General features: G+C 44.1%; 1 protein-coding gene and 1 long non-coding RNA gene across 2 annotated transcripts; one reads left to right on the top strand and one right to left on the bottom strand.

The window, feature by feature from the left end:
- Positions 1–7,727: 7,727 nt before the first annotated feature.
- Positions 7,728–10,042, top strand: LOC117141258. Its single transcript, XR_004459469.1, has 3 exons — positions 7,728–8,810; positions 9,048–9,517; positions 9,587–10,042. It is a non-coding gene; the product is annotated as an uncharacterized LOC117141258 (long non-coding RNA).
- Positions 10,043–13,054: 3,012 nt separating this feature from the next.
- On the bottom strand, positions 13,055–22,124 carry LOC117135823 (protein wingless). Its single transcript, XM_033296336.1, has 5 exons — positions 21,566–22,124; positions 19,652–19,902; positions 16,139–16,440; positions 14,566–14,996; positions 13,055–14,435 (listed from the first exon to the last, which is right to left on the bottom strand). The coding sequence occupies exons 1-5, from the start codon at positions 21,679–21,681 to the stop codon at positions 14,129–14,131; spliced, it is 1,407 nt and encodes a 468-aa protein (XP_033152227.1). The 5' UTR covers positions 21,682–22,124; the 3' UTR covers positions 13,055–14,128.
- Positions 22,125–23,158: the final 1,034 nt, after the last annotated feature.

Raw genomic sequence — 23,158 nt, 5'->3', positions numbered from 1 at the left:
TGCTTTAGTTTTTCGGTTTTAGTCGTAATTAACGTAGAAAGTGCTGAGTGCGCGGCCACAGGAAATGATTCTTCCCCGTTCAACAACTGAACAAAAACCGCAAAAATGTATAAAAGCCAAAAACAAAAGCGACAGCAAACAGATTTAGTTTATAAATTATTTTCAGCTTTTATTATTATTTATTTACCATTTTTACCACCCATTGTTGCTTAAACAATTAAAAATCCACACACAAAGCCACGAAAAGAGCCACAAAAATAATATATTTCGAGTCAACTGCTTGGATTTTTACGAGCGATTCAGTTGATTTACTAGCCAGCCCCCGAAGAAGTATCCAAGTATCCAAGTATCTGGGTATCTGTGTATCTGGCCATTCGAGTATCTGTGTGGGACAGGCGTGTTGAAACGGACAGTCAGCATCAGCGGCGGCCGAGTGCTAAAAGAGATTTATGCCCATTTTGTCAGCTGTTCACTCACTGCAGACATTCCGCCACTCGGTTCTCAAGTTCAGACTCTATGAAAATGGATTTCAACATGATTTTTACTGGCCGACATAAATTAAGCCACTATCGCCCCAGCAATTCGACCATTTCCATTTCCATTCCCGGTCACCTACCGAAAAATAAGTGCCAAAGCTTAATTAAGCCACATCCCAGCGCTCATGCGGCTCATCATAAATTGGCCTTAGTGTTGAGCTGATGCCGAGCGGTCCGATCAAAAACAAAGAGCAGCCTTGCCGCAGGACCACCAGGAATCTCCGATGCGCTTGTATAATGGCCAAAACGGGTTTTTTCGGCCCGGACTGCTGCGTTCGCTGCGGATTAAGCGATTAAACAAATTAAAACAAATTACGTTTTTGCACCCACCACAGCGACGATGAGCATAAAATTAATAAAAATTTACCTGTCACGGAAAGCGGCCAACTTAAAAATGTCCCAGTCGGTGTCGAAAACTCAAGGTATTTTTGGATATTTCCAATATTTTAGTGTCATTTATAATTATTGCTTAAATATAACACTTTTAAGAACTTAAAAAAAAGCTAGTGGTATGAACATTAAATTAAAATTGTTCATATTACAGGGTGTCTGATTTGGTGGTCTATTTCCCGATCTTTCTATTCGACGCCAATTGGTGTAGCTCGGTTTGTGTTTCGGCAGCCCATTAATTTCCTTGGTCTCGACCAGATATCCAGATAGCCAGAGCTCTTCCTGTCCGACGCGCCAACAAGTTATGATCGACAAAATGGGCAATTATAATTATTGTTAACGATTTGTTTAGGTAGCATTAGTTTGGCTGTTTAGTTAGTTTGGTTAGGCCAATGCCGAAATTTATTTTAATATTTATGCACCGAAGTTCATTAAAATGCAAATTTATTGGCGCTCGTGGTCTCAGCCTTGTTGCACGGCCAATTGGCCAATTGGATTTCAATTGTACGAAAAAAAGAGGTGTGGAAAAAACCCCTAGCAATTGTATAGCAATTTTTTCCGCTTCGTAATTGTTAACAAATTTACTGTATGTATCTATCTGCATATAATTGAACGCATTTGTATGTTTTCGCTGATATTGCGTATGCGCCATGTGAGTTAATGGCGGACGCGTGTTTAGCTATATAAGTGAACTACATACACTACGACGTATACTCCCATATTGCTCATACGCAGTGTTGAACGAGTGTAGTGAGATTCCGTGATTCACTCACACTAATGAGGGTTCCCAAGAAAAATGTTGTTTCCAGGAGAAAGTCAGGGTTAACAGAAGGTTTATTTTTATGATTTGCTGGAATTTATTGTTTTGGTAATTTTTTTTTTGGGCTCTTCTTGATAAAGAAGATTCTTTTCTTTTCATTATTTCTTGCTAACTTGACTTGTGAAATATTTTCGCTGCACACTTTCGTACTAATTGAGATTGTCAGATCTTTTGTTTAGTATTCATACAACTTGCAAGACTGTGATATTTGTAAAGCATTTGATTTATGAAACGACATTTGTAAATGACGTAAAGGTAGTTGTTTGTAAAAGCAATCAGTACAGTAAATCCTAAGCGAAGCTGACTTTTCTATCCTAAAAACTCTCATCTGAGGGATCGCATTTCGCATTTCAGCCCTTCGTTTACTATGTTTTAGATATTTGGTTACATCGGTAATTACTCAACAATTTTTAACCTGATTAAGCAGAAGCAACAGAAAGTGCTTCACCTGGGCAAAAAGCGCTGCCTTTGGGGCAGCGACATCAACTTGTCGTCGTTGTTTCTGTTTTTCCTTTTGTTGTTATTTAATTTTTTATATTTTGTTTTTGTTGGCTGTCAATGGCACTCAGTGCTGAATGCAGGGCATGTGCTGCATGCATTTAACTTTAACATGACAAACCGCAAACTCATAATACACAACATCGGCGACAACAGGTTTCCACAACCACAAGATAAAAGGGGGTTCAAGTACCTCCGACTCCGACTCCATCTCCAGCTCCAACTCCTCCACTCAACTGGACTGCATCTAGATGGGGAAAAGATGGAGCAAAGAGAAAAAAACTGTCCCAACTGTCTGAGCGGGCGATTCATAATATCATATTTCACTTCCTTCAGGATATCATAAAACTTGGTGCATTGCGTTGTGGCTCGCTGTGTTGTCAACATTTATTGAAAAGTCGTGCCGATTTTATAGCCATTTTCACTGTACACCGCACACTGGACACAGGAATATCCCAATCTCGCAATTCCAATCCCAATCCCAAAACCAAAACCAAACCCCATCCCAGACCACGCCGAGACCCAAGCAGCAACCCATCCCATCCCAATGCTGCGGAATGGCGCTCCATCGCACTGACTTAGTTTATTTTGCAGCTATTTATCTCGCTTAGTTGGTACTTTTGGCGTAGATTAAGTGCACTAAATACCAAAAGCCCGGCTAGAAGAGCCAGAAACGATTTGACTCCCGCCGATCGCCAGACGCAAAGACGGAAAAACAGAAACGCAGACGGAGCTGCAGACAAACGGCTGGACAGCGGCGAACAAGGAGTCCCAGTTCGGGGTGAACTGTGGCATAAAGTTGCATTCGCTTATTTATGAGTTAATATACATGAATTATGACATCAAAGGCCCCACAGTCAGGCCAAGTTGCTCTCTAGCCCGGCTGAAATCGAAAACGAAATGGAAATGATAATGGACGCCGCCTCATAGGCAATGATCGTACACCCAGAGAAATTGCAAACCATCTAACGTCCTTTGAATATAACACATAATTTCTATGAAAAGACATACAAAATGAGTAAGAAATGTGTAAAAATCTTTTTACTTCTTGCATTTGTCTAAATGTTATTGATGAAATTTAACTTTATTTTGTCCAGTGCAACGATCTTCCCAGGCAAAAGGTTCGCTGGGAGAAAAAACGATTGTTTTGACACGAGGCGTTTTGTCTAACGGAGGCGGCTTAATTGAGTTTCATTTGATTCACCGATTCGAGTTTCGGGATTCAATCGCTGGGGCATCGGGGCAAATTAAGAGACCACACGCAAGGTGTGCTCCGGAAACAAAATATCCATGCTCGAGCGCTCGGCAAATTGAAGGTTGTGTGAGAAATTGTTTCACATACGGCGGTCCAAAAACAGATACAAGATACGAAATAAAATGGAATATTTTATGACTAAACGTCGGCCAGCAGAGAGCCCGGCAACAATAGCAGAAAGCCAGGCAATGCCAACAACAAACTATTACCAAAAAATAAATAAAACAGAATATATATATATATTTGTTCGAGCTTCTGTTACGGCTTTGCGGTCTGAGTTCGCTTCATCGTTTGTCGGTCTTTTGCCTTTTTTGGCAACGCTCCTCCGCAGCTCCGTAGCTCACCGGATCCCCAGAACCCCCGATCCTCAGTCCAAGTCCAACTTCATCGCACGGTGCGTGTGGCATGTTGCCATTTGAGTTTTACATGTGTTTGCGGCCTTTTTGAATGCCGCTTTGGAAGCGTGTGCTACCAGCTCCGTATTACCTGAAATAAGTATCCCCAATCTGGGCGATCCCCCGCCCCCACAGAGCGCCAATTAGTTACAGCTGTGAGTTGTGGATTCATCTCTGCTCTGCGAGTTCTCCCAGCGGAAGGAAGTATTAGTCAGACTCTGAGAAATTCAAGGGCACGTGGAGCAACTATAAAATGAATTTCGTGAATTCCTGAAACTGAATCGCAGTGAGTCAGCTACTGATTCTGTGACGCATCAGATGAAAAATCATTGAAAAGATAGGAGAATTGATCTTAATGGAAGAACATATGTATTGATAAGATCAGAAATACCATGGACATGAAAAGATACATGACATAAGACTAGTTGGAATACGTACATGCCATTCTTATTAGATTTTGTCGAAATAGAATACAACCCAGTTTTTATATCTAACCTACATCTTTTGAGATTCGGAATCGTTAAAAACCTCCCATAGCTCCTGTCGCAATACCTTCCTATCCGATCGCCATGCCCAATGCATTTGTCAGTGCGAATTTGGAGTGATGGGTGCGATATTGAGAGCTGTGCTGACCGCAAGATGTCAACGTTAGGACAAAATGCAATGCGAGGTTTCTGTGGTGCGCCCAAACCAGATTGGGTTACAATAATTTCCCCATAAAAATGTCGAAAAATGCGCGCGCCGGAACCCTTTTTTATTATCATTTTTTTGGACAAAGATTAGATCTGCCATGCGCAAAAATATTATGATGCGGACTAACCGCAAACAAAACAAAAATAAAAGCGCAGACAAAAAGCTGAAATCAAAGCAATTTGAGGGCTGGCCGAATGGAAAGGAAAGCACCACTGAATGCCTCAATGCCTGACTGAATGTGGATGGATGGCTACCAATCTGGCTGCTGAATCATAGAAACATAAGCGCGATCATAAGCGATCTTCCGCAGATAAGCCATCAAAGTTCCCAAAAATATCATGACAACAAAATGAACATAAAACTCAACAATGGTGATCGAAGTGGAATATACCCCTTAAAGTTATAAAAAATTTTAAACTTAAAACTATGTTCTTGGGTAATAAAATCGGCATAACTACATTATAAAGAGATGATAATATATAGACAAATTATTATAGATAGATGATAGTTACTGATCATATAGATATTATTAATTTCTGTAAATGTTTAATGTTATTTTTTACTTTAGGTAATTTCAATATTTCAATACTCCCCTTTGAGGGCAGGCATATAGGACTCAGTTCGCGGCAAACCGGCAGTTCGACATTTTTGCTAATTTGTGCAGGGCGACTGCCAGGAGGCATTAATGTCGCTCAGCTGTCGGCGGCCGTGTGAGCGACAGAAATAAAGGGTCTGGACCCGATTCTGAATCTGAATCTGGATCGGGATCGAAATCGAGGAACCCTTAACTGGATCTGCGGCTAGGGCGATCCACTGTCAGCTTAGGCCTCGAACTACACGCGAAATCGGTTGACAAAGCGACTTTGGCGAGATGACTTCATTCGCGTTTTGTGTGCGTTTTGTCTGGACTCGAGGATCCGATCGGATTGGATGCCAGCGATCGAGGGGATCTTGGCCCCGATCTGTGCCAATTTATCGATCAACACGCTTAAGCGCATTTCGCATTTCGCGACGACAGCGTCGCCGACTTCTAGAGATTTGGGGGCATTTAATTTGCCCCCGATCGCCATCCTTGTGGTGAGCCTGATAAGCTTTATTGATGCGATTAGCGAAATGAGCTTTAGCCTGACAGCCATCAACTTCAACTTCAACTTCGACTTTGGCAGGAGGAGAAAAGCCAACCAAAACCGACAAACGACATTTCTCATTAACAGAATCTTAATTTTTTCGGCTATCGATTCTCGCCCTTGTTGCACTTTGCCAATCGCTGAATATGGGATGAAGTCATTTTGGCCCGACCTTGTCTTTGGTAACAGGAAGTTGCTGACACGCCGATAAAGTGACCGTGTTGGCTTAAAGTGATATGTCATGTTAATAATAATTGCTGCATTTGCCAGGATATATGCAAAGATCTAGCCTAAATTAGGTTAATCATTAATACAATTAAAATAATCGAGATCACACGGATATATATATTAATATCCCCGATCGGCAAAGTGTCACTAATAAACCATCGGGCAGCTCATCACGCAACGCCAACTGATGCCGAGGATGGCCTGAACCCAGAGCCAGATTACTTAATTCCCAAATTGGCCCTAATTCACGCGCCAAAGTGTGTTAAATTGCCATGGCGAGGGAGCCTGGACCGGTGGATCTGAAAATCCGAGGCGCTGAGCTTTTGCATATGCGCCCACCCGTGACTGGCCGTGACTACCTGGGAGTTAAATCCGTCCACTCCAGTCCACTCCCGTCCAGTCCAGTCCATTTCAGCCATCCCTTTGGCCCCGGGCACTTTGGATATCTGCTGCTTCGACTGTCTGTCTGTGTATTTTGATGACTACTATCGGGTGCAGTCGCTTAAGCTCTAAGAGAAGTGCCAGGCGCATCCGGAGGTCTCTCCCTGGCTCCATGCGCTGAAAGAAAGGGGCTCCGATAAAAGAAATACTATAATATAAGTATAATAACATTTAATTCTTTATCCAAATTAGCAAACAACGGCGAAACAACCAATTTTGAAAACTGAGGATTAAATATTTGAATCTATTTTAATGATTTCTTTCGCTCAGTGCACCTCTGGGCATCCCTTTCCCGCGACCAAGGCGAATGAAGACGTTTCGTGACGATGACTGAGGTCCAGTCTTGTATCTGGCTTCATGCTTATTATTGAACTCAATTTGGCCGGCGCGTGTAATTTGACTTTGCCTTGAATTTGGCATACGGATTCGCTGCGCCTCCAATATTTGCAGAGGCCGATCCCCGGGATCTCGAGATGGTGCCTTCCTCCATAGCCCCTCCCTCCCTAGAAAACACAAAAACCAGATCGGAGCACCGCCACTAACATAGCTGCATGTCGTCGGCCACTTCCTTCCTCCCATCGATCGACATGTGAGATCGAATAACCGAGTCCCGGGCAGCCAACACACAGGCCCACAACATAATTAATAAATACCATCAACATTGATTAACTCAACTAAGCTAATAAAATCATTTGTCATCTGACTGGAGCTCGACTAGTTAGCCAGCCAGCCACCGCTCCACTGTCGTCCATCCTGCACCAACTCCTCCTGTTGCTCCTGCCCCTGCTGCTCCTCCTCCACTATCGCTGCTCCTCCCGTTTGGCGAGTACATAAAAATCGCGTGACTAATTTTACAAAATTAAAGCTGCAGCTAAAAAGCAACTGCTGCACTCGAGCACAACGGGCCAACGAGCGTGTAAATAGCGCAAAAATTAATCAGCGTTGTGGGCTGCCAAAAGGGGATGGGGGGCTCGATAGCTGGAGCAGGTTCTCCCCAAGGTCAGAGAAGAAAGCGTGACACGAGAATAGAAATAGTCAAAAACAGAATTCTGCGAGGGTCCAATTCCCCATTAAGGATGTTTTTGAAGTCAGTGCCTAATGAACAGGACATAGGAAATATAATGTAGAAATTGGAGTATTACAAAAAAGTATTTTTAAAAAATTTTTAATTAGCTTCCTCGATGTTATTTCATAATTTCCTGAGTCATTTTAAATATTAAGATAATTCGCTCATTTAATGCAAAATGCAAAATGTTCATCCCACAGAGATACATTTTTTTAATCACGCTATCATCATTATTCCAGAATCGACGACACAGAGAACACAGAGATGAAAAATCTCAGAACACGCAGTAACAAAGCAACAAATTGAAACTAAATACTTTCAGTGCGAGGCCATGGAAATGGAGATCGAGCCGCAGGATGAGATACAGATTCGGTTCCAGCAGCATCGGACTGCGGGTCCAGGAGCTCTAGCTTAGAGATATGGTTGTTGTCGAGCGCTGTTCGTTCCATTTATTTAACCAGAAATTGTTGCAATCAGTGCGGAGTAGCTTTTAATTGCCTCCCAGGAGAAAGGGAGGAGTACTCTTTGGTGGGCAGGGGAGCTGACCAGCTTTAGGATAGCGATAAAGCGATGTCCAAATGCCAAAGATTCCAGCCGAAGACGTTCCATCGGAGACAAGAAGACGACTTTGGTCTCATGCGGAAATCGCCAACTTGCAGGCAACTGGTGGACGTATCGCCAGCATCCCCAGATCTCCTCTTTTTCCATGGAGACAGAGAGGAAATGCCTTAAATCAATTAGTTGAGCACTAATTGCCCCAATACCTTGTGGCATAGTTCGCCATTTGCTCAGCACCTGTTCGAAGTCCCTGCCCGCTCTTTTCGCCCCTCCTTAATCTCAGCAGAGGAATTCCTGCGGCCTTCTCATTGTTTTCGTGCTACACAGAGAGAAATGTAAAGTAAGAAACCATCAGAAGTAATGTAAACAGGTTCGGGATTCGTGCCATATCTATATATGTTATTTTAATGGAATGATAAAGTATTCTAAGTTATAACCCCCATATGTTTCTCTCAGTGCATAGTTATATTCATGTCCCGCTGTCTCTTGTTGTTGTTATCTTTCTCACAATCAAGGTGCACGGAGTAGATGCCGCGCCAAGTTCAGGCTTCTTCGCGAACACAACAAGTGCAACAAAAAACTGTCTCAAGTGCTGCGGCAAAAAGGAAGTCGCGAGATGGATCGTATTTATATATACTGCAAACATTTCGATATGCCTGGGTTTTGGTCAAGCCAAGATCTTTTGTTGCTGCAGATATGTGAAACTTCCTGTAGTCAAGTGGTTGTGAGATCAGTTGAGCTGAGCTGAGCTGAGAGGGTGTGTCTCCGGCGTAAGAGTTCCTTTCATCTTCGGATAATTGGTGGTAAGGATGTCCAGCCCTGCGCTTTATAAGTATTATCAAATCGCACCCACCAAAATGTAGGCAAAAGCTACTCCTGAATACCCTTTTGGTAGTGAAGATTTCATTTTATTTTAAGAATGTTTTATATAGATTCTATAGATACTTCTTAACAATTGCGTCAGGCATTTCCAAGACCTTTTTTTATATTTTTGTTAAACTACACTTACAAATAAAAAATTTAAATTCTTCCAAACTCAGCTGCACCACGTCTCATCGTCAATTATCTGGCGTCACCAAAGCCGCAACGAAATCGAAATGCCCGAGGGCATCCTCTTCATTTTCGGCAAGGGCATCCTTAAAAACCAACAACAGGAACAACTCGGCCAACAAAAACAACGAGGACAGGCAATGTGGAAAAAGAACAACAAACAATAAGCCGAGGCAAAGTTAAACAAAGTTGGCGCACCAACTCACTCTCTTTTTCGGATCTCGGATCGGATCGGATCGACTGGGATCGGGTGGGTTTGGATGGGATCGGAATCGGGATCGGGCACAAGGGTCAGGCTAAAGGGCCCAGGCAAACAAAGGAGTGCGTTCATGTCGATGAAGACGGCCACAAAAGCGCCCCGATGAGATGATCGCTCCAGTCGGTGATTCTCCTCCTTGGACTTCCTTGCCCCGACGCTCAGCGCGAACTTACACTGTGAAAAAAACGATATAATAACGAAGTATCTTAAAACAATATGTATATCCGAAATACCTACACCTTTGCTAATTATATAAATATTTTCCCGCAGTGCAGGGTCTCGACCTGAATGTGCTCGCATCCGTTGACTGGGAATCGTAGTGGGCACCCAGGCGCACCACCACCCCCCGCCACACTCCGCTACGGTCCTCACCTGACCTTGCTCCTTTGTTCGAGCCACATATTCATGTACACATGTGTGTTTGTGCAAACCTGACGCCCATTCGCGCGCACCTTTGGAATTCGGTGGCCGCGAACGCTGCATAATGGAAGCCAAATGATGGGAAACTTTTTTGTGGCCCCGATCCGACAGACAGGCAACTGGGCGGGGAGGTCCATTGGGTACGGAGGGGCGCAGAAAAACAAAACTAATTAGGCATAAAGTGCGTGTAATTATAAAATAAATTAAAGTCGAGCACTGACACTCCACATTGCCCGGTGGATCGATTGACCTTTTTGTAACTCAATTACGATCTTCAGATCGCCTTTGCCAACTTGACCACCCAGATGGGAATGGAAAGGACGGCACGGTGAGAAAAAATCAGTCTCTTTGAATAATTGTGAATCATATAAATATCATTTAAAATGTACCTGACTGTTTGCTATGCGTTAATGGTTCTTCATTGTAAGGAAAGAAAGGAAAACAGTTTCACCGCCAAATTACAAAATAACTTTTCGTAGTATTTCTCTGTGTACTGCGAAGCAGAAAGGGTGATGTGATGAGTCCAGTCCCGATGTCCGGAGCAGCTGTCGCGTCTTTAGCCAAAAATGGCAATGTTTACATGCGTGTCGCCTTCGGCCAATGGGACACCCATATCCAATAGCTGCCTCCAGCGGAATCCCAACCCCAACCATACTCCATAAACGCTTCGCAAACACTTTTTGCGTGCTGTTAATTACATGGTCGGGAGTCTGGTCTAGTCGGTCTCAGAGGGCATTACCAGTGGCCAGTTGCTCCTCTGGTGGTCTGCTGGTCTCCTCTAGCTGCTTGGTCATTGCTTCCTGGTTGCGGCAATCGCAGAACTTGTCGCCCATGTTAACAGGCCGCGGCTCGATGATTGATAGCCATAGGCACTAGGCCAACGTTTCAGTCCTGGTTAAGGGCATACAAATCAATGGCAATGGTGAAGAATTGAATAGAGGATTGTAAAAGAACACAGCTATGCCAATGGTTCTTTTAAATAATGTAATCTATTGGATACAGATTGTCATTACGTTCAGAATGTAAATACGTTCCCATAAACATAGTATTAAACCCCAAAATTTTGCCACCTTGATAAATGCCTTTGCAGCAGAAAGTCGCGATGCCATATAGGGAGACCCTTGCCCCAAATGGGAGAACAGCGCTGAAATTCAACCCAAAACCAAGTGCTGTCTGCCGTAGGTCACTTACATTTCTTTGCCTAATCCGCCAAATTCTCACGCCTCGCAACAATTGCCACTTAATTAACGCACACACACACACTTCGTGGAGGCTTGAGTCGAAATTTTCATTGTGGCCAAAGGGCCGAAAGAGTGAATAAGCCACGGGTAGGGGGGCGGAGGGGAGGCTTGAAAGTCTTGTCATGCCAAGAAGTGCGCGTGCCGGGAATGCCAAGTCAATGAGATGCCCCCATCGCCATATATATTGCCCATTCCGAGCCGATCTGTTGCAATTTCCAAATCAAACAGCGCGCGAAACGTGTGGCGTCTGCAATTACAACACAAAAGAGGAGCAAGGCATGCTTGCAGCAGCCGGAGGGACGAGAGGCATGGGGCACTACATGCTCCAAACATGACGAACAACAACTGTCATTGTCACATCCACATCAGCCGGGCCAAACAGTCGATCCATCGAACGCTCATGCGCACTGGCAAACCATCGATCCGCTGATCGAACCACCGAGCGATTGACGACCGAGCGGAGGAAGATGACGATGACCGACATGGGGATCCCGATCCGCTTTTTTTTTTTGTTGTGGGCCGATCTTCTTTCCTTCATTTCCTTTCATCGGACTCTTCCAGCGGGTATGACACTTTGGGCCAATAGTAAGCAGGAGCCCATTAAATAACGTCTTACTTTTGAATTCATATATTTATGTTATTTCAAGCATCATATGAATATATTAATAACGTTTTGTATATTTAATTTAAACTTAATTCTAATTATTATAGGGTACTCAGGGTTCCACTCATAAAGCTCTACTTTCTTCCGATTTTTTTTTAAATTTTGTATGCTGGACAGGCTGCTTAAAGTGGACGACGCTGGCGACTCGCAATTCATTAGGCCGCCAGACCATTTTTGGGAGGAGCGTGCGCCGCTTTTGGTCTCTCGCCTCGACGGACGCAATGGCAATAGCCACAATAAGTGCAATAGCACTCCATGCCAACATAATCTTAATCCGCTCGTTAGTTTTATTGATTAGGAGCAATGTCTCCTCGGACCAGACAGCGACAACACACCAGGACAACGACTCATTGGAGACAACAATTGTCGCCTCGCGGTGCCAACTAAATAACAACAATGGCACATCACTCTCTAACTGGGCGTACTGTGTGCCCCGAGGGGTTATGAGATGCCCAATAATGCCAATAGACCCTATATGCTGTCTCTGGGCAGCACTGAGAAAAACGAATCAACGTTACTTCATTAGAAACTGAATGGACTTAGTGTTACTAAAGTAATAATGATATACTAAGAAATGTGGGCCAAATATTAAATAACTGATTTCTCAGTGCATCGTTGGAGTCAACAGATTGTGAATCATTTGCCGGCCATTTGGAAGATATTCTCTAATTACATGTGGCATAATGGGAAACGGGAATGAATTGGGTTAAGGTACACGGAAACCAAATGCTGTCAGAGGAGAGAAATCCATCTTTGAATGTGGGGGAATACTATTTTAAAAGGCGTGTAGCACCTCAGATAGTGTTAGCCTTGGTAATGGCGAGCAATTAGATAAGGATCACTCAGCTCAAGTTCTCAGAGAAATCTCGAGCTAATCAAACATCTCGATGGAATCCCGCTTTCTGGACGTCCAGCGCCGCAGATCTGCCTCAACCTCAAGCTGAACCTCATCCGCGTCCACATCCACATCCTCAATCCTGAGTCGCTAAAACTTGAAAGCCGCATTCGATGGCTGGCCGCTGACAGCGCGGAATTGTCGTTCGCATTGTCAGCTGGCATGGGCGGCGAAGGAGGGGCGGTGCTGAGCCAGGGGGGTTTATCCGCCGACTTTTGCCGACGATATACAAAAGATGCAACTGTCGCTGCTTGTTGCAGCAGTTGTTTCTGCTTTCTGTAGCTGCCCAGCTTGACAGTTGCTGCAAGAGCAAAAAATGCGCTTGGGAAACTGCCACTGCCGATGCCGCTGCTGCTGCCACCGCGAGCTGGCTTAAATCAAATATTGAAATGCCTCAGAGCAGATCGGCGACCCTGACCCGTGCCCACTCCACCTTCCCGGCTAATTGCCCCACACATGGTCCAAATAATTGCCCCAGCAACAACAGCCCGTACCAATGAATTCCACTTGGCTTTTATTTTTTGTAATTTTTTACTCATTGTCGTTTTGTGTTTTTTTATTGATTTGTTTTCGATTGCATTCGCATTTTTCTGCTCGCTTTTTTGTTTCTTGTTTTCCTTCGCATTAATACTTTACAAAATTGAATTTCTATGAGCTAGTATAAATTAATTAAATATTATATTCATATCGAGCTATTCATATACTTAGTTTAACTAGCCAGCTAAGTGCATTTAATTAGTTAGTAATACCTACATGGGGTGGTTTAAGTTAAATGTGTTTACAAAAAAAATATTTCGTGTGCAAAATTTCATAAATTCCAAGCAACTAAAATCTTTTTCTGTACTTCGTGGGGTTGGTATGAATTTAATCTACAACTAAAAGTTAATTTAAGCTTATTTATGTACACAAAAGAATTAGTTTTGTTTTGTATATCCATGGAAATTGAAAAACAGTAGTGGAATTTTTAGTGTCGCATTCCAAATGTTTTCCAGCCCTGGTTACCGATTTTCTCGAACTATTATACTGCCCACTTCGCATACGTTTTGGTCCTGGCCAAAGCAGTATGCAAGCAGTTCAAGCAGCGCTCGCTAGAGAGAAGGAAGGAGCTGCGCGCTTTTTGAATTTTCAGTCTTGTTTTCAATGATTTAAAAAGATTTTAAACGACAGCGTGGGGAGGGATTCAGCAGAAAGGGGGCGCGCTGCAAAAACTTTAAGCTACACTAAAGTATTTTAAATCGATAACTATTATCTAGGGGTACAAAAATGGGGGGCTTTGTAATTTACAAAATATTTTGCTTCGATTGGGAGCTGGCTTACATGACTAAAAACTGGGCAAACACATGTTGTATTCCTCACTTCTTCTTGAAATCTATTCGTTAATATTCCTTGTGTAATACTGCTAAAAAAAAGTGAGAGCTTAAAGGGTTTTGCATGGTACACTTCAGGGGCGGTAGTCGTATCTTTAACTAGGCTATAGTCTAGGTTCTTAAGGTGCTAATAACAAAGGCTAAGCGTAGACAAAATACATAACACATACAAAGAACGAAGAGGGCGGCTTCAGAGGACGGGAGGGCTGGAGGCGGGCAGTGTCCTTACAGACACGTGTAGATGACCTTCTTGGTCCGACACAGCTTGCACTTCACCTCGCAGCACCAGTGGAAGGTGCAGGCGCACCGCTCCACCACGACGACCTCGTCTCGCCGATAGCCACGCCCACAGCACATCAGCCCACAGCCGTCGACGCCCAGAGAGGTCTCGTTGCACTGGCGCCCATGGGTACCCAGGATGCCTTGCCGCAGGTTCTTCTCGCAGAAGCTCGGCGAAGGCTCCAGATAGACGAGGTCCTTCGAGCCGGGTGGCTTGTGCTCGGGATTGTGCGGGTTCAGTTGGAAGTGATATCTGCAAGGAAGAAAACGAGAAGGTAATGAGTAAACATGCTATTTTGTGAGATTACTATAATCTTTCAGCTGTGTAATTTTTAAGAAATTAAGTTATGATTTGTAAATAAAAATATCCTGGCGATCCTTACCTATTATGCTTGCGCCCCTGACGACGTCCATTTCGACCGCCCCTCTGCCCAGCCTGGGGCAAACTGTTGGGCGACGGCATGTTCGGGTGATGGATCTTGCTGATCGGGTGGCTGTTCTCCAGCAGAATGTCCGGCATATGGTCGTTCAGCATGCGCTCCTCCTCCTCGCCGTAGACCAGCCCAGACTGGGGGATAATCAGGCCGTTGGAGCCCACGGAATTCGAGCCGGCTGCATTCGGACTAACTGGGGCCAGAGCGTTGGTGGCCCGGAGACTGTTGGTCACTTGCACGCGGGTGGCTCCATCGAAGCGGGCCTTCAGATTGTCGCCAATCACACGGAAGTTGGCCAGTCGCATCCAACAGGTCTTCACTGTACACGAGCCGGACATGCCATGGCATTTGCACTCCTGTCGCATCTCCGCCTGGACGTGCTATAGATGGGAAAAGAGCGGGGAGAGATTGTTCATTAGTATGACTTTATTAGGCTTCTTGCGTATCGACTCGCAATATGTTTTTCACTTAATTATTTTGCTGTTTTTTCTTGGCCGGTTGTTTTTGCCGTTTTGCTGGCTGAATGGCTGGCTGGCTGGCTGGGAGATTGGCGGCCCGCCTGCCACGTTGTTGCAGTTATTAAAAATCAATAAATGTTGTTGCAACTTGCTGTGCGCTTGTTGCATGTCCCCCCCGAAGTTACTGGTTGTAATTGTTGTGCGCGGACCAAAAGTAAGAAATCAACGCAGTTGGGGGCCTTCAGTTAGTTCGGTTAGCAGCGGCCGCAGCAGCCCGATGATCATCATCATGCTGATCGCAATGATTACGGAGCTGCGGCCCATAACAAGTAATAAAATAATAACACAGGCGGTGGGCCCTGCTCCCTCCCCAAAAAGTTGGAGGACTAGGCCCGGATCCGGAGGGATCGGTCGACTCTAGCTGGATACAGTGCATGTAGTGGATGTTGGCGCAGTGTGCTACTTTCTACGCCCCACTAAAATGGATAGCAGGAGTGGCGGTGCACAGTGGTTTGGTCAGGCCAAAAAGTCCATTGCAATATGTGAAATTAACTATTATCCCACCATTAAAATGAAGAAAACTGCTCTTTTTACATTTCTGTATAATCGCAATTTTCTCAACTTTCGTACACTGTACAGTGCCCCCAAAACTAGAGTCCTACTATTTTCTTGCATGTGGAGGGGAACTGGAAGCTGTCAACGAGTTAATATACGAGCGACACAAGCGCAAACGAGTGCAGAAATCCCCCCACATTCTCATTCGAATGAAAGAGACAGCTGAAGGGGGAGCGAAAGAGAGAGCGCTAATCTCTACAAGCTAGGCCAATTGGCGTTCGGCTCCAATTAATTGTGGGGACGGAAATTGTCGTCGCTGGTTTTTATTAGCGCTCCAGTCGTAAATCGCCCAGCCAGGCTTAAGCCGAACATTTGAACTACTTATTACGATGTACACTGCGAAAAGAGTATATGAAATAAAGCCAAATCATACCTCATTTCGTATAGTATTGTATGGGCTCTATTTATATCCGTTTCTCAGTGTATTAATGTTGTGTGGCTAAACTTACCGCTCGACCCGCCTCGTTGTTGTGCAGATTCATCTTCTCGCGCAGATTGCGACCCCTCTCGCCGGTATCGACGAATTCCCGGGAGAACTTGAACCCGAATCCGATGTTGTCGGAGCAGCCGCCCCACTCCCAATCCCGCACGCCGGCCACACTGCCCGCCTGGTGGTTCGCTTGTGGGGATCTCGACTGGTGGCTGTAGTCGCAGGTGCAGGACTCTATCGTTCCTTCACTGCAGGCCCTGGCAATCGAGTGGGTTACTGCCGCGCTGGTGATTGCGTAAATGAAGCTCGTCTCTCGGCAGCCTGGAATTATTACAAATAAAATATTTCAGTTAGTCAAATGTAACATATTTTTAGAATATTAAAATACTGCTTGGGTCACGAATTTTTTAAGCGAATGGAATGTCCACATGGCTGATTTCATGAGTTTTCTTCTCTGTGCAGTCATTATTTTCGCCTTCTGGGTGTTCCACTTGGCACCGAAGACCAATACCGCGACCAAGACAAGATCTCAATCTCGACCAAGTGAAGTGATGGCCGGAGACGTCGTGGGCAAGAGTTGAAATTTTCGTTATGAGTAATGGCACTTGTCTTCCAAAGCCTGGTCAATTATGACACTTCAAGTTATCAATGCCACGATGGCACGGCGGAAAAGAGAGATGAACGCACCAAAACCTGACACAGATTAAACGCTCAACTATAAATTCCAACTTAACACTTTGGGCCCATCTCGGCACAATCCATTTTGAGTGGACAGTTTCCCCTTGTGGTCTTTACATTTATTTTTTATTTTTAGTAACTGCCTCCGTTTCTGTTTCTGTTTCGGTTTCTGCTCTGAGTGCGAGACCATCACAGATAAAGAACAATGAAAATTGAATTTACATGTTGCAGATAATTTTTCAAGTGGTTTCGCCTCGGTTCATAGCTCAAGATATGATATATACCATATATAGGGATGGTCCCGCCGGTCAGGTAGCTGAAAATTCCTGGGTAGAGTCTTGTCAACCTTGTTTGGCATTTCCAGTTGCGTTTCGAAGAGTGTAAGGTACTTCAAGTGTGGTATTTATTATTAAATGAAAAACTCTTTCCCGATTTGATATGAGTAGTAACATTTAGAGTTCGAAAGGAGCCAGCCCAACCAAAATGACTGCCTAACTTATTTTCGTTGAGGTGTTGATTGACGCATCTGTGATTGACTAGTCTGCACTTGACGATTGACACATTCTTGCGCTCTCCGTATCACGGAAAACAACTTCCGCTTGGTGTTAGGAATTTTGCCGCTTTTGATTTCGATTTCCTGGAATTCGACCACGAAATAATTTGGTTTATTTTTTCGAAACTATACCGGAGTGAGCCTCCAATTCCCGGTTAATGTTTGTTTGTTTGTCGTTGGTGGTTTCGTTTTTCCTTAAATAATTTCACGTATGTAACGAAATTGAAGGCGCACACAGGTAAATTGTGTGTAAATATGTGCAAGATGTTTGGGCCGCGATAAGACGGCGGCGCATGCGCAAACGGTATGGGAATCACAGAGGCGGGGGTGCGAGGAGGGATCGGAACGGGGGGCGGAGGAGCGGACTCAGGGGCGTGACACAGTCATTGGTGACTTTGTTTTTTTCTGGTGATTAGCTTAGCAAGAATTCGCGTTACCTTTTGGAAGCGAAATGTTGTTTGCAGTTCGTACTCTCCTTTTGTGGCTTTGCTTTCCTCGTTTTATGTGTAAATAGCGAACAAAAGATAATAAATACGAAATAAAAAATAAAAAGCGGGGGTGGTGCACCCTGAGCAATTAAGCAAAGAAAGGGTGTGGCCAAAATGGAGCAACCAAAAAATAAATTTCCGCATGTAATGCGATACGTTTCTGTCTTTCTGTTTTATATAATTGCCAAAACGGATTTCCGCTGCGAGTGGGCGTGGCTCGAGCTGATTGAAATTGAGAGCAGGACGAAAATCAGAAGCAGGATGCCTTGCTGATCCTCAGCCTCGCACCAAAAACCGGGAGTACAGCTCATCTCGGGGTTAAGCTGCTTAGTGACAGCAGCGTCAGCAGTTCCCGGAATAGTTTAGACCTCTTGATATAAAACCCACAGGAATATAGTCATAGGAATATAGAGACACTGGGACTCAGGGACACCCGGGGCGGCTTCGTCACGAACCGATGATTGCCAAAAAGGGATCTGTACGAGGAACCCAACGAAAATTCACTAATAGAGACTGCCTGTTAAAGCGTGTGGCGTGGCAAATTGACAAGGTGTCACCAATTAGAAAACAAGTTAGGCCAGCCCTAGGACTAAAAACGACAAAAAGAAGAGAACCCAGTCAAGAGACTGGAATTTCGGTATGCCCCGCTGGCAGGGTTCCTACTTCTTTGAGTTTCCAGCAGTTTGGAAGCCACTGACTCAGCTCCGAACCCCAAGTGTTAATGGTGCGCTCTAGGTGTTAATTAGGGCCAAGGGCACGGCACGGCAAATACATTAAAAATTTGATTGTGGAAAGCGATGAAAGTGCTGCGATAAAAAGCTGTCACCAGGGCAATAATTTCCCTTTTCTTTTTAAGTAATCCATAAAATGTCGAGAGCTCATAAAAAGGATGTTGGCGGAGAGTCAAAATAACTTGATAAGGTCAAGAGCCTGGCTATAAAAGTCAGCTGCCGTTGACAGACGGACGCAGCGGAATCGGAATATCGAAGCCACGCGACGCTTGCCACGCCCACTATGAACATATATATAGGTACATCAGGTAGTTTCAGTTTCAGTTGCAGGATCTCAGGGAACAGGACAAAACAGTAGCTAATAAAACAGCAGGCGGGGGCGGGAGTCGTATGGATTTCCAGCTAAAAACGCGCTAGGACAAAAACTGCGCATGCGCGACTTTTGTTTACATTGATATAAGAAAAACTGGCCGTTCTCCTGGGATTTTGCTGGCGCAGCAGGCGAACTAAACTCCCAGAAGACAAGCACGTTTGATTGATTTGAATGACTGAGTGAGTGACAACAGTGGTTCACTGGTTCCAGTGGTGCTGCCAACTTGTGCTCATTAGCATAAACACGCTGAAACCGAAACGCAAGTGGAGCAAGTGCAGCGAGCACAGAGCCAACTCTTTGTTCCTCCGAACCGATCCGATCCGCTTGTCCGTCCAGGGGAAAGTGGCCCCTTCAAAAGGGTAGTCAACCCATATACAAAATATATACATGCTGCCAAGTGCTCAGATCGTATTACAATAACAAACAAGCGCCACATATACCGAAGAGGTCCAGGGGAGTGACATTTCATAACATAAATAAAGGGCCAGTCAAAGGGAAAAACTGGATTCGAGCTGGGTTATGCAAGCAATTTGTGTGGTAGCCTTGTTTTCTAGTAGTTAGCTAAGGCAAAAAAGAAGGCGTTGCCAAGAATAGATCAGTGGATCATATTTCCCATGGTAAAAGGAGTCTTAAGTGAGTTACAAGTACTGCGGCAGTGATTAAATGAAGTGTTATTTTCAATCAAGAAAAAATCATATGGTTAGCTCACCTCGATCAACGATTTTGCCGAATAGATTTTTGCCCCTCGAGAAGTTTCTCGTCGAGCAGTTCCAGCGGCGATTTCTGAACTGGTGTTGGCACTCGCTTATGGCCAAGTTGGCGCCCTTGACCAGGGCTCCCAGTACACCGGGATTGTCCCTGACCAGGCGACGCTGTTTCCTTCTCAACGTGGAGTGGATCGCTGGGTCCATGTACATGATGGGCGTAATGTTGTTGGGTTCGCCGACCTTGGCAATGCCCCTGAAAGAAAATGAGCCAGAAAACCGAAAGTTAATAGAGCAATCTTCGGAAAGAGGTTGTCAAAACTATTAAATGCTTGGCTGAGTTTTTCGCCTAATTATGAGAACGAGAATGAAGAGGACGAGGATTTCCACCAGCTGAACAATATTTTTTTTGTCATATTTTCCAGCGGCTTATGTGTCTTTCCACTTGACTTGAGATCGAGCTGTTTTTCTTTTGGTTTTTTCGGTTTTTCATTTGCGGCTTTTCTGTGTCTTTTCTATTTCGAGTATTTGTTGTTTCTGGGCGGTATACGTCAATTGCCGGCGTTACTCAAGCATAAACCACACAGCAAACGCATATATAAATTAGGTACACTCACACGGGGATGGACAAATATTTGCAGACACCTGTCGGCTAACGCTTTTCTTCTCTGTGACCTGTCATAATTTATTTTCTTGTTTCAATTGTTGATCTTTATAATATTTTTTCTGCGCTTCATTAGCAACAACGCGTATATATACATTTATTTATTCACATAACAAACAATAAACAAGTATAAACAAATGTTTATTGACAGGCAGCGGAGAATGCAAATTAATTGCCAATTCAATTGAATGCTGATTGCGGTGGGAACAGAACGTTGCGCAATGCAACGAAAATTAATAAAAGTACGTAAATAAAATAAAAACTTGATCGAAAGTGTAACATCTGTGGGTATCCGCGGGTCAGCGATTGCCAATCGATTTCAATTCCCAGGCGGATTAAATCGATGCCCCGAACTGAGATTTATGCGACGGCAATCCGAAGTCGCAGTCGCAATTTGTGTCGTTGTGTTTTTATGTATTTGTGTTGATTTTTATTGTTCAGACCGAAATTTATGCCGTTATAAAAAGTTATTAAGGCTTAGCTGAAGTTTTGCACATGATAAAAGTCAAACAAACAACTCATCAAAGCTGGGAATCTCTGGGAGCTGGGTAATAATATCAATGACAAATATCAGTTAGTCTCAAACTGTTTTAGAAGCCTTAGTAAATTATTTATATTTAACGAAACAAACCATTTGTTGCTTAATTTCAATCGTATTCGTTCACACTACTTTGGATCAATTTACACTTGTAATACATTTTTAAAATGCACATCAACAATTGTTCCGCCTGCCAAACGAAAGACTTAGGCAACGAACTTGATTTACTCCATCAATAACTGTTGTTGCATCTCTGCGGTAGATCCCCAAGTCTTGACTTCCTTATCGAGTCTTTATTGCTCCCCTGCCATTCACCCAAAACCCCATTCATATCTAAAACTGTGTCACACACACACAAAGTTTATCCCAAGTAAAAGTTGAATGCGCGCTTAGAATTTTTAATTGCTTTCATCAGGCGAGAAGATGAACGAAGTTGGGAAGAAGTCGAAGCTTTATTTCAGTTTTAAGTGTGTGTGCATTTTGTGGCTTCCGCATTTGGTGCGTGACGCACAAGACCTTTAAAGCTTTTTTTTCTTTTGATTTTGTTTGCTTGTAGGTTTGTTACTGTGGGAAATGTTTCCCCAAATGTTTCGGCGCGTGCCTTGTTGTTGTTCGTTGACTTCTGCTTTACAATTTTTCCCCGGCTGGTGTTTGCTGATATTATTTTCGCCCGCCCGCTAATTGCCCAATTTAATGGAAAATATTCAATAAACTTACCACCACATGGAGCCTCGGCCCCTTCCGGATTTCTGTTTGCCCTCGACTTGGCTCAGACTGCTGCCGCCGCTGCACAGGGCCATCAGGCAGATGACGAAGATATAGCTGATATCCATTATTGCTGATCGGGTTTATCTGTTCGACGGCACACACACTCTCACTGACACACGGGGTATGATAGATACTTCCCTTCGAGTTGTTGTTTATTTGCGAATGGTTTGGTTATATTGAATGTATCGAGCAATTTCGCGTTCAATTAGCGCACTATAAATGAGGCATAATCATCATTAGCATGCGTATGCCGATATTGCTGCTCATATTTGTGCGATTAATTCCGCTGGATCACACGGCAATCATGGGACACAACAAGAACTTGTAAGTTTTCCACGCATATACAAATATATCTTGTATCGTAAATTCGGCTGTTTCGATAGAACACACTCGGCTTGCTCGCTCTAGTTATATATGGCTAGTTATAGATCGGTCGATCGCGGCGTTTCGAGCGGAGGAGTGAAGATTGTTGCCCGGTTCAGTGCCAACGCTTAACTGAAACACACGGTGCGTTCTTTCGTCCGACTCTGCGTTTGTCAGCAGCGACCCGAGATCCCCGATCCGATCGCATCGTCGGTCTTCGTCTTCGGATCGCACACACGACCGCCCGATGGTGTGTGTGTGCGAGTGGGGTGGAGCTATACCCTGACTCCTGCCATGCAGCTGCGTGCGCCAGAAGAGCACCGCTATATGGCGCGGTGATCGTTCGTTCTCTCTGTCTCTTCGTGAACGTTTCGTGTGTGTTGCGCTTTGAAGTGTGCGTGCGTGTGTGTGTGTGCGGTACATAGCCAGCATGGCCCAATAAGAAATGGCGGAAATGGAAAAACTCTGTCCGGCATTTTCGGTGTAATCGATTGTATTGCCCGATTATTTGCGCAACCTCATGAATTTCGTCATAGCTTTGACTGCATTTAATTATACATATTTGTAGCAATTTTTTCGCCTATTTCTGTAAGGTATTTATGGGATTGGTTTTCATGGTGCTTTTGATACGCTTACTGTTTGGCTAATAAAGGGTTTGAACTATTATTTTCGACTGTTGAGGTGGCTTATCGACTGTAGCTTATGATTGTATAATTTTAGCATCAAATCGTATTCAAAAAGGGGTATTACTACCCTTAAACTCTAGCTTTTGGCTATGAAAGTATTCTCATATCGATAGCAAATAAATGTTTCTACTTTATCACTATAAATATTGAGAAACATTAGATCACAAGTTTCTTTAATATGCCTGTTCCCCTAAACATTTCCATGCATTTGCCGTGTCAGAACAAGTTTTCTGCTGCTTTTCGGAGTAGATTTCGGAGTAGTCTTATATACTGCGCTTGGATGCAGCCAGCTCCCTCACTCTCAGAGGATTGTTAACACACACTTTGGCATTCCGAACCGAGTTTATGTCTTACCTCTTCCTCATCGATTGCTTGGCCGCTTCCACTAATTGGACAGTGTGTGCAGCCCAAGAAGAGCAGGTATCCCCCCACCTTATGCGCCCTCCACACCTATAGAACACTTTTCTTTCAGCCATTTTCAATGAATTATACA

This window comes from Drosophila mauritiana, chromosome 2L (assembly GCF_004382145.1).
Source record: "Drosophila mauritiana strain mau12 chromosome 2L, ASM438214v1, whole genome shotgun sequence".
Classification (NCBI taxonomy): Eukaryota; Metazoa; Arthropoda; class Insecta; order Diptera; family Drosophilidae; genus Drosophila; species Drosophila mauritiana.
The sequence above is the reverse complement of the archived record's forward strand: the minus strand, read 5'-3'. Positions and strand labels throughout refer to the sequence as shown.

Excerpts from the sequence above, each read along its gene's own strand:
- LOC117135823 (XM_033296336.1), bottom strand. The coding sequence starts at position 21,681 with ATGGATATCAGCTATATCTTCGTCATCTGCCTGATGGCCCTGTGCAGC. Across the intron at positions 16,441-19,651 it reads CGGCAAAATCGTTGATCGAG|GCTGCCGAGAGACGAGCTTC; the intron begins GTGAGCTAACCA and ends TAATAATTCCAG. Across the intron at positions 14,436-14,565 it reads CAGGGGCGCAAGCATAATAG|ATATCACTTCCAACTGAACC; the intron begins GTAAGGATCGCC and ends TCTTCCTTGCAG.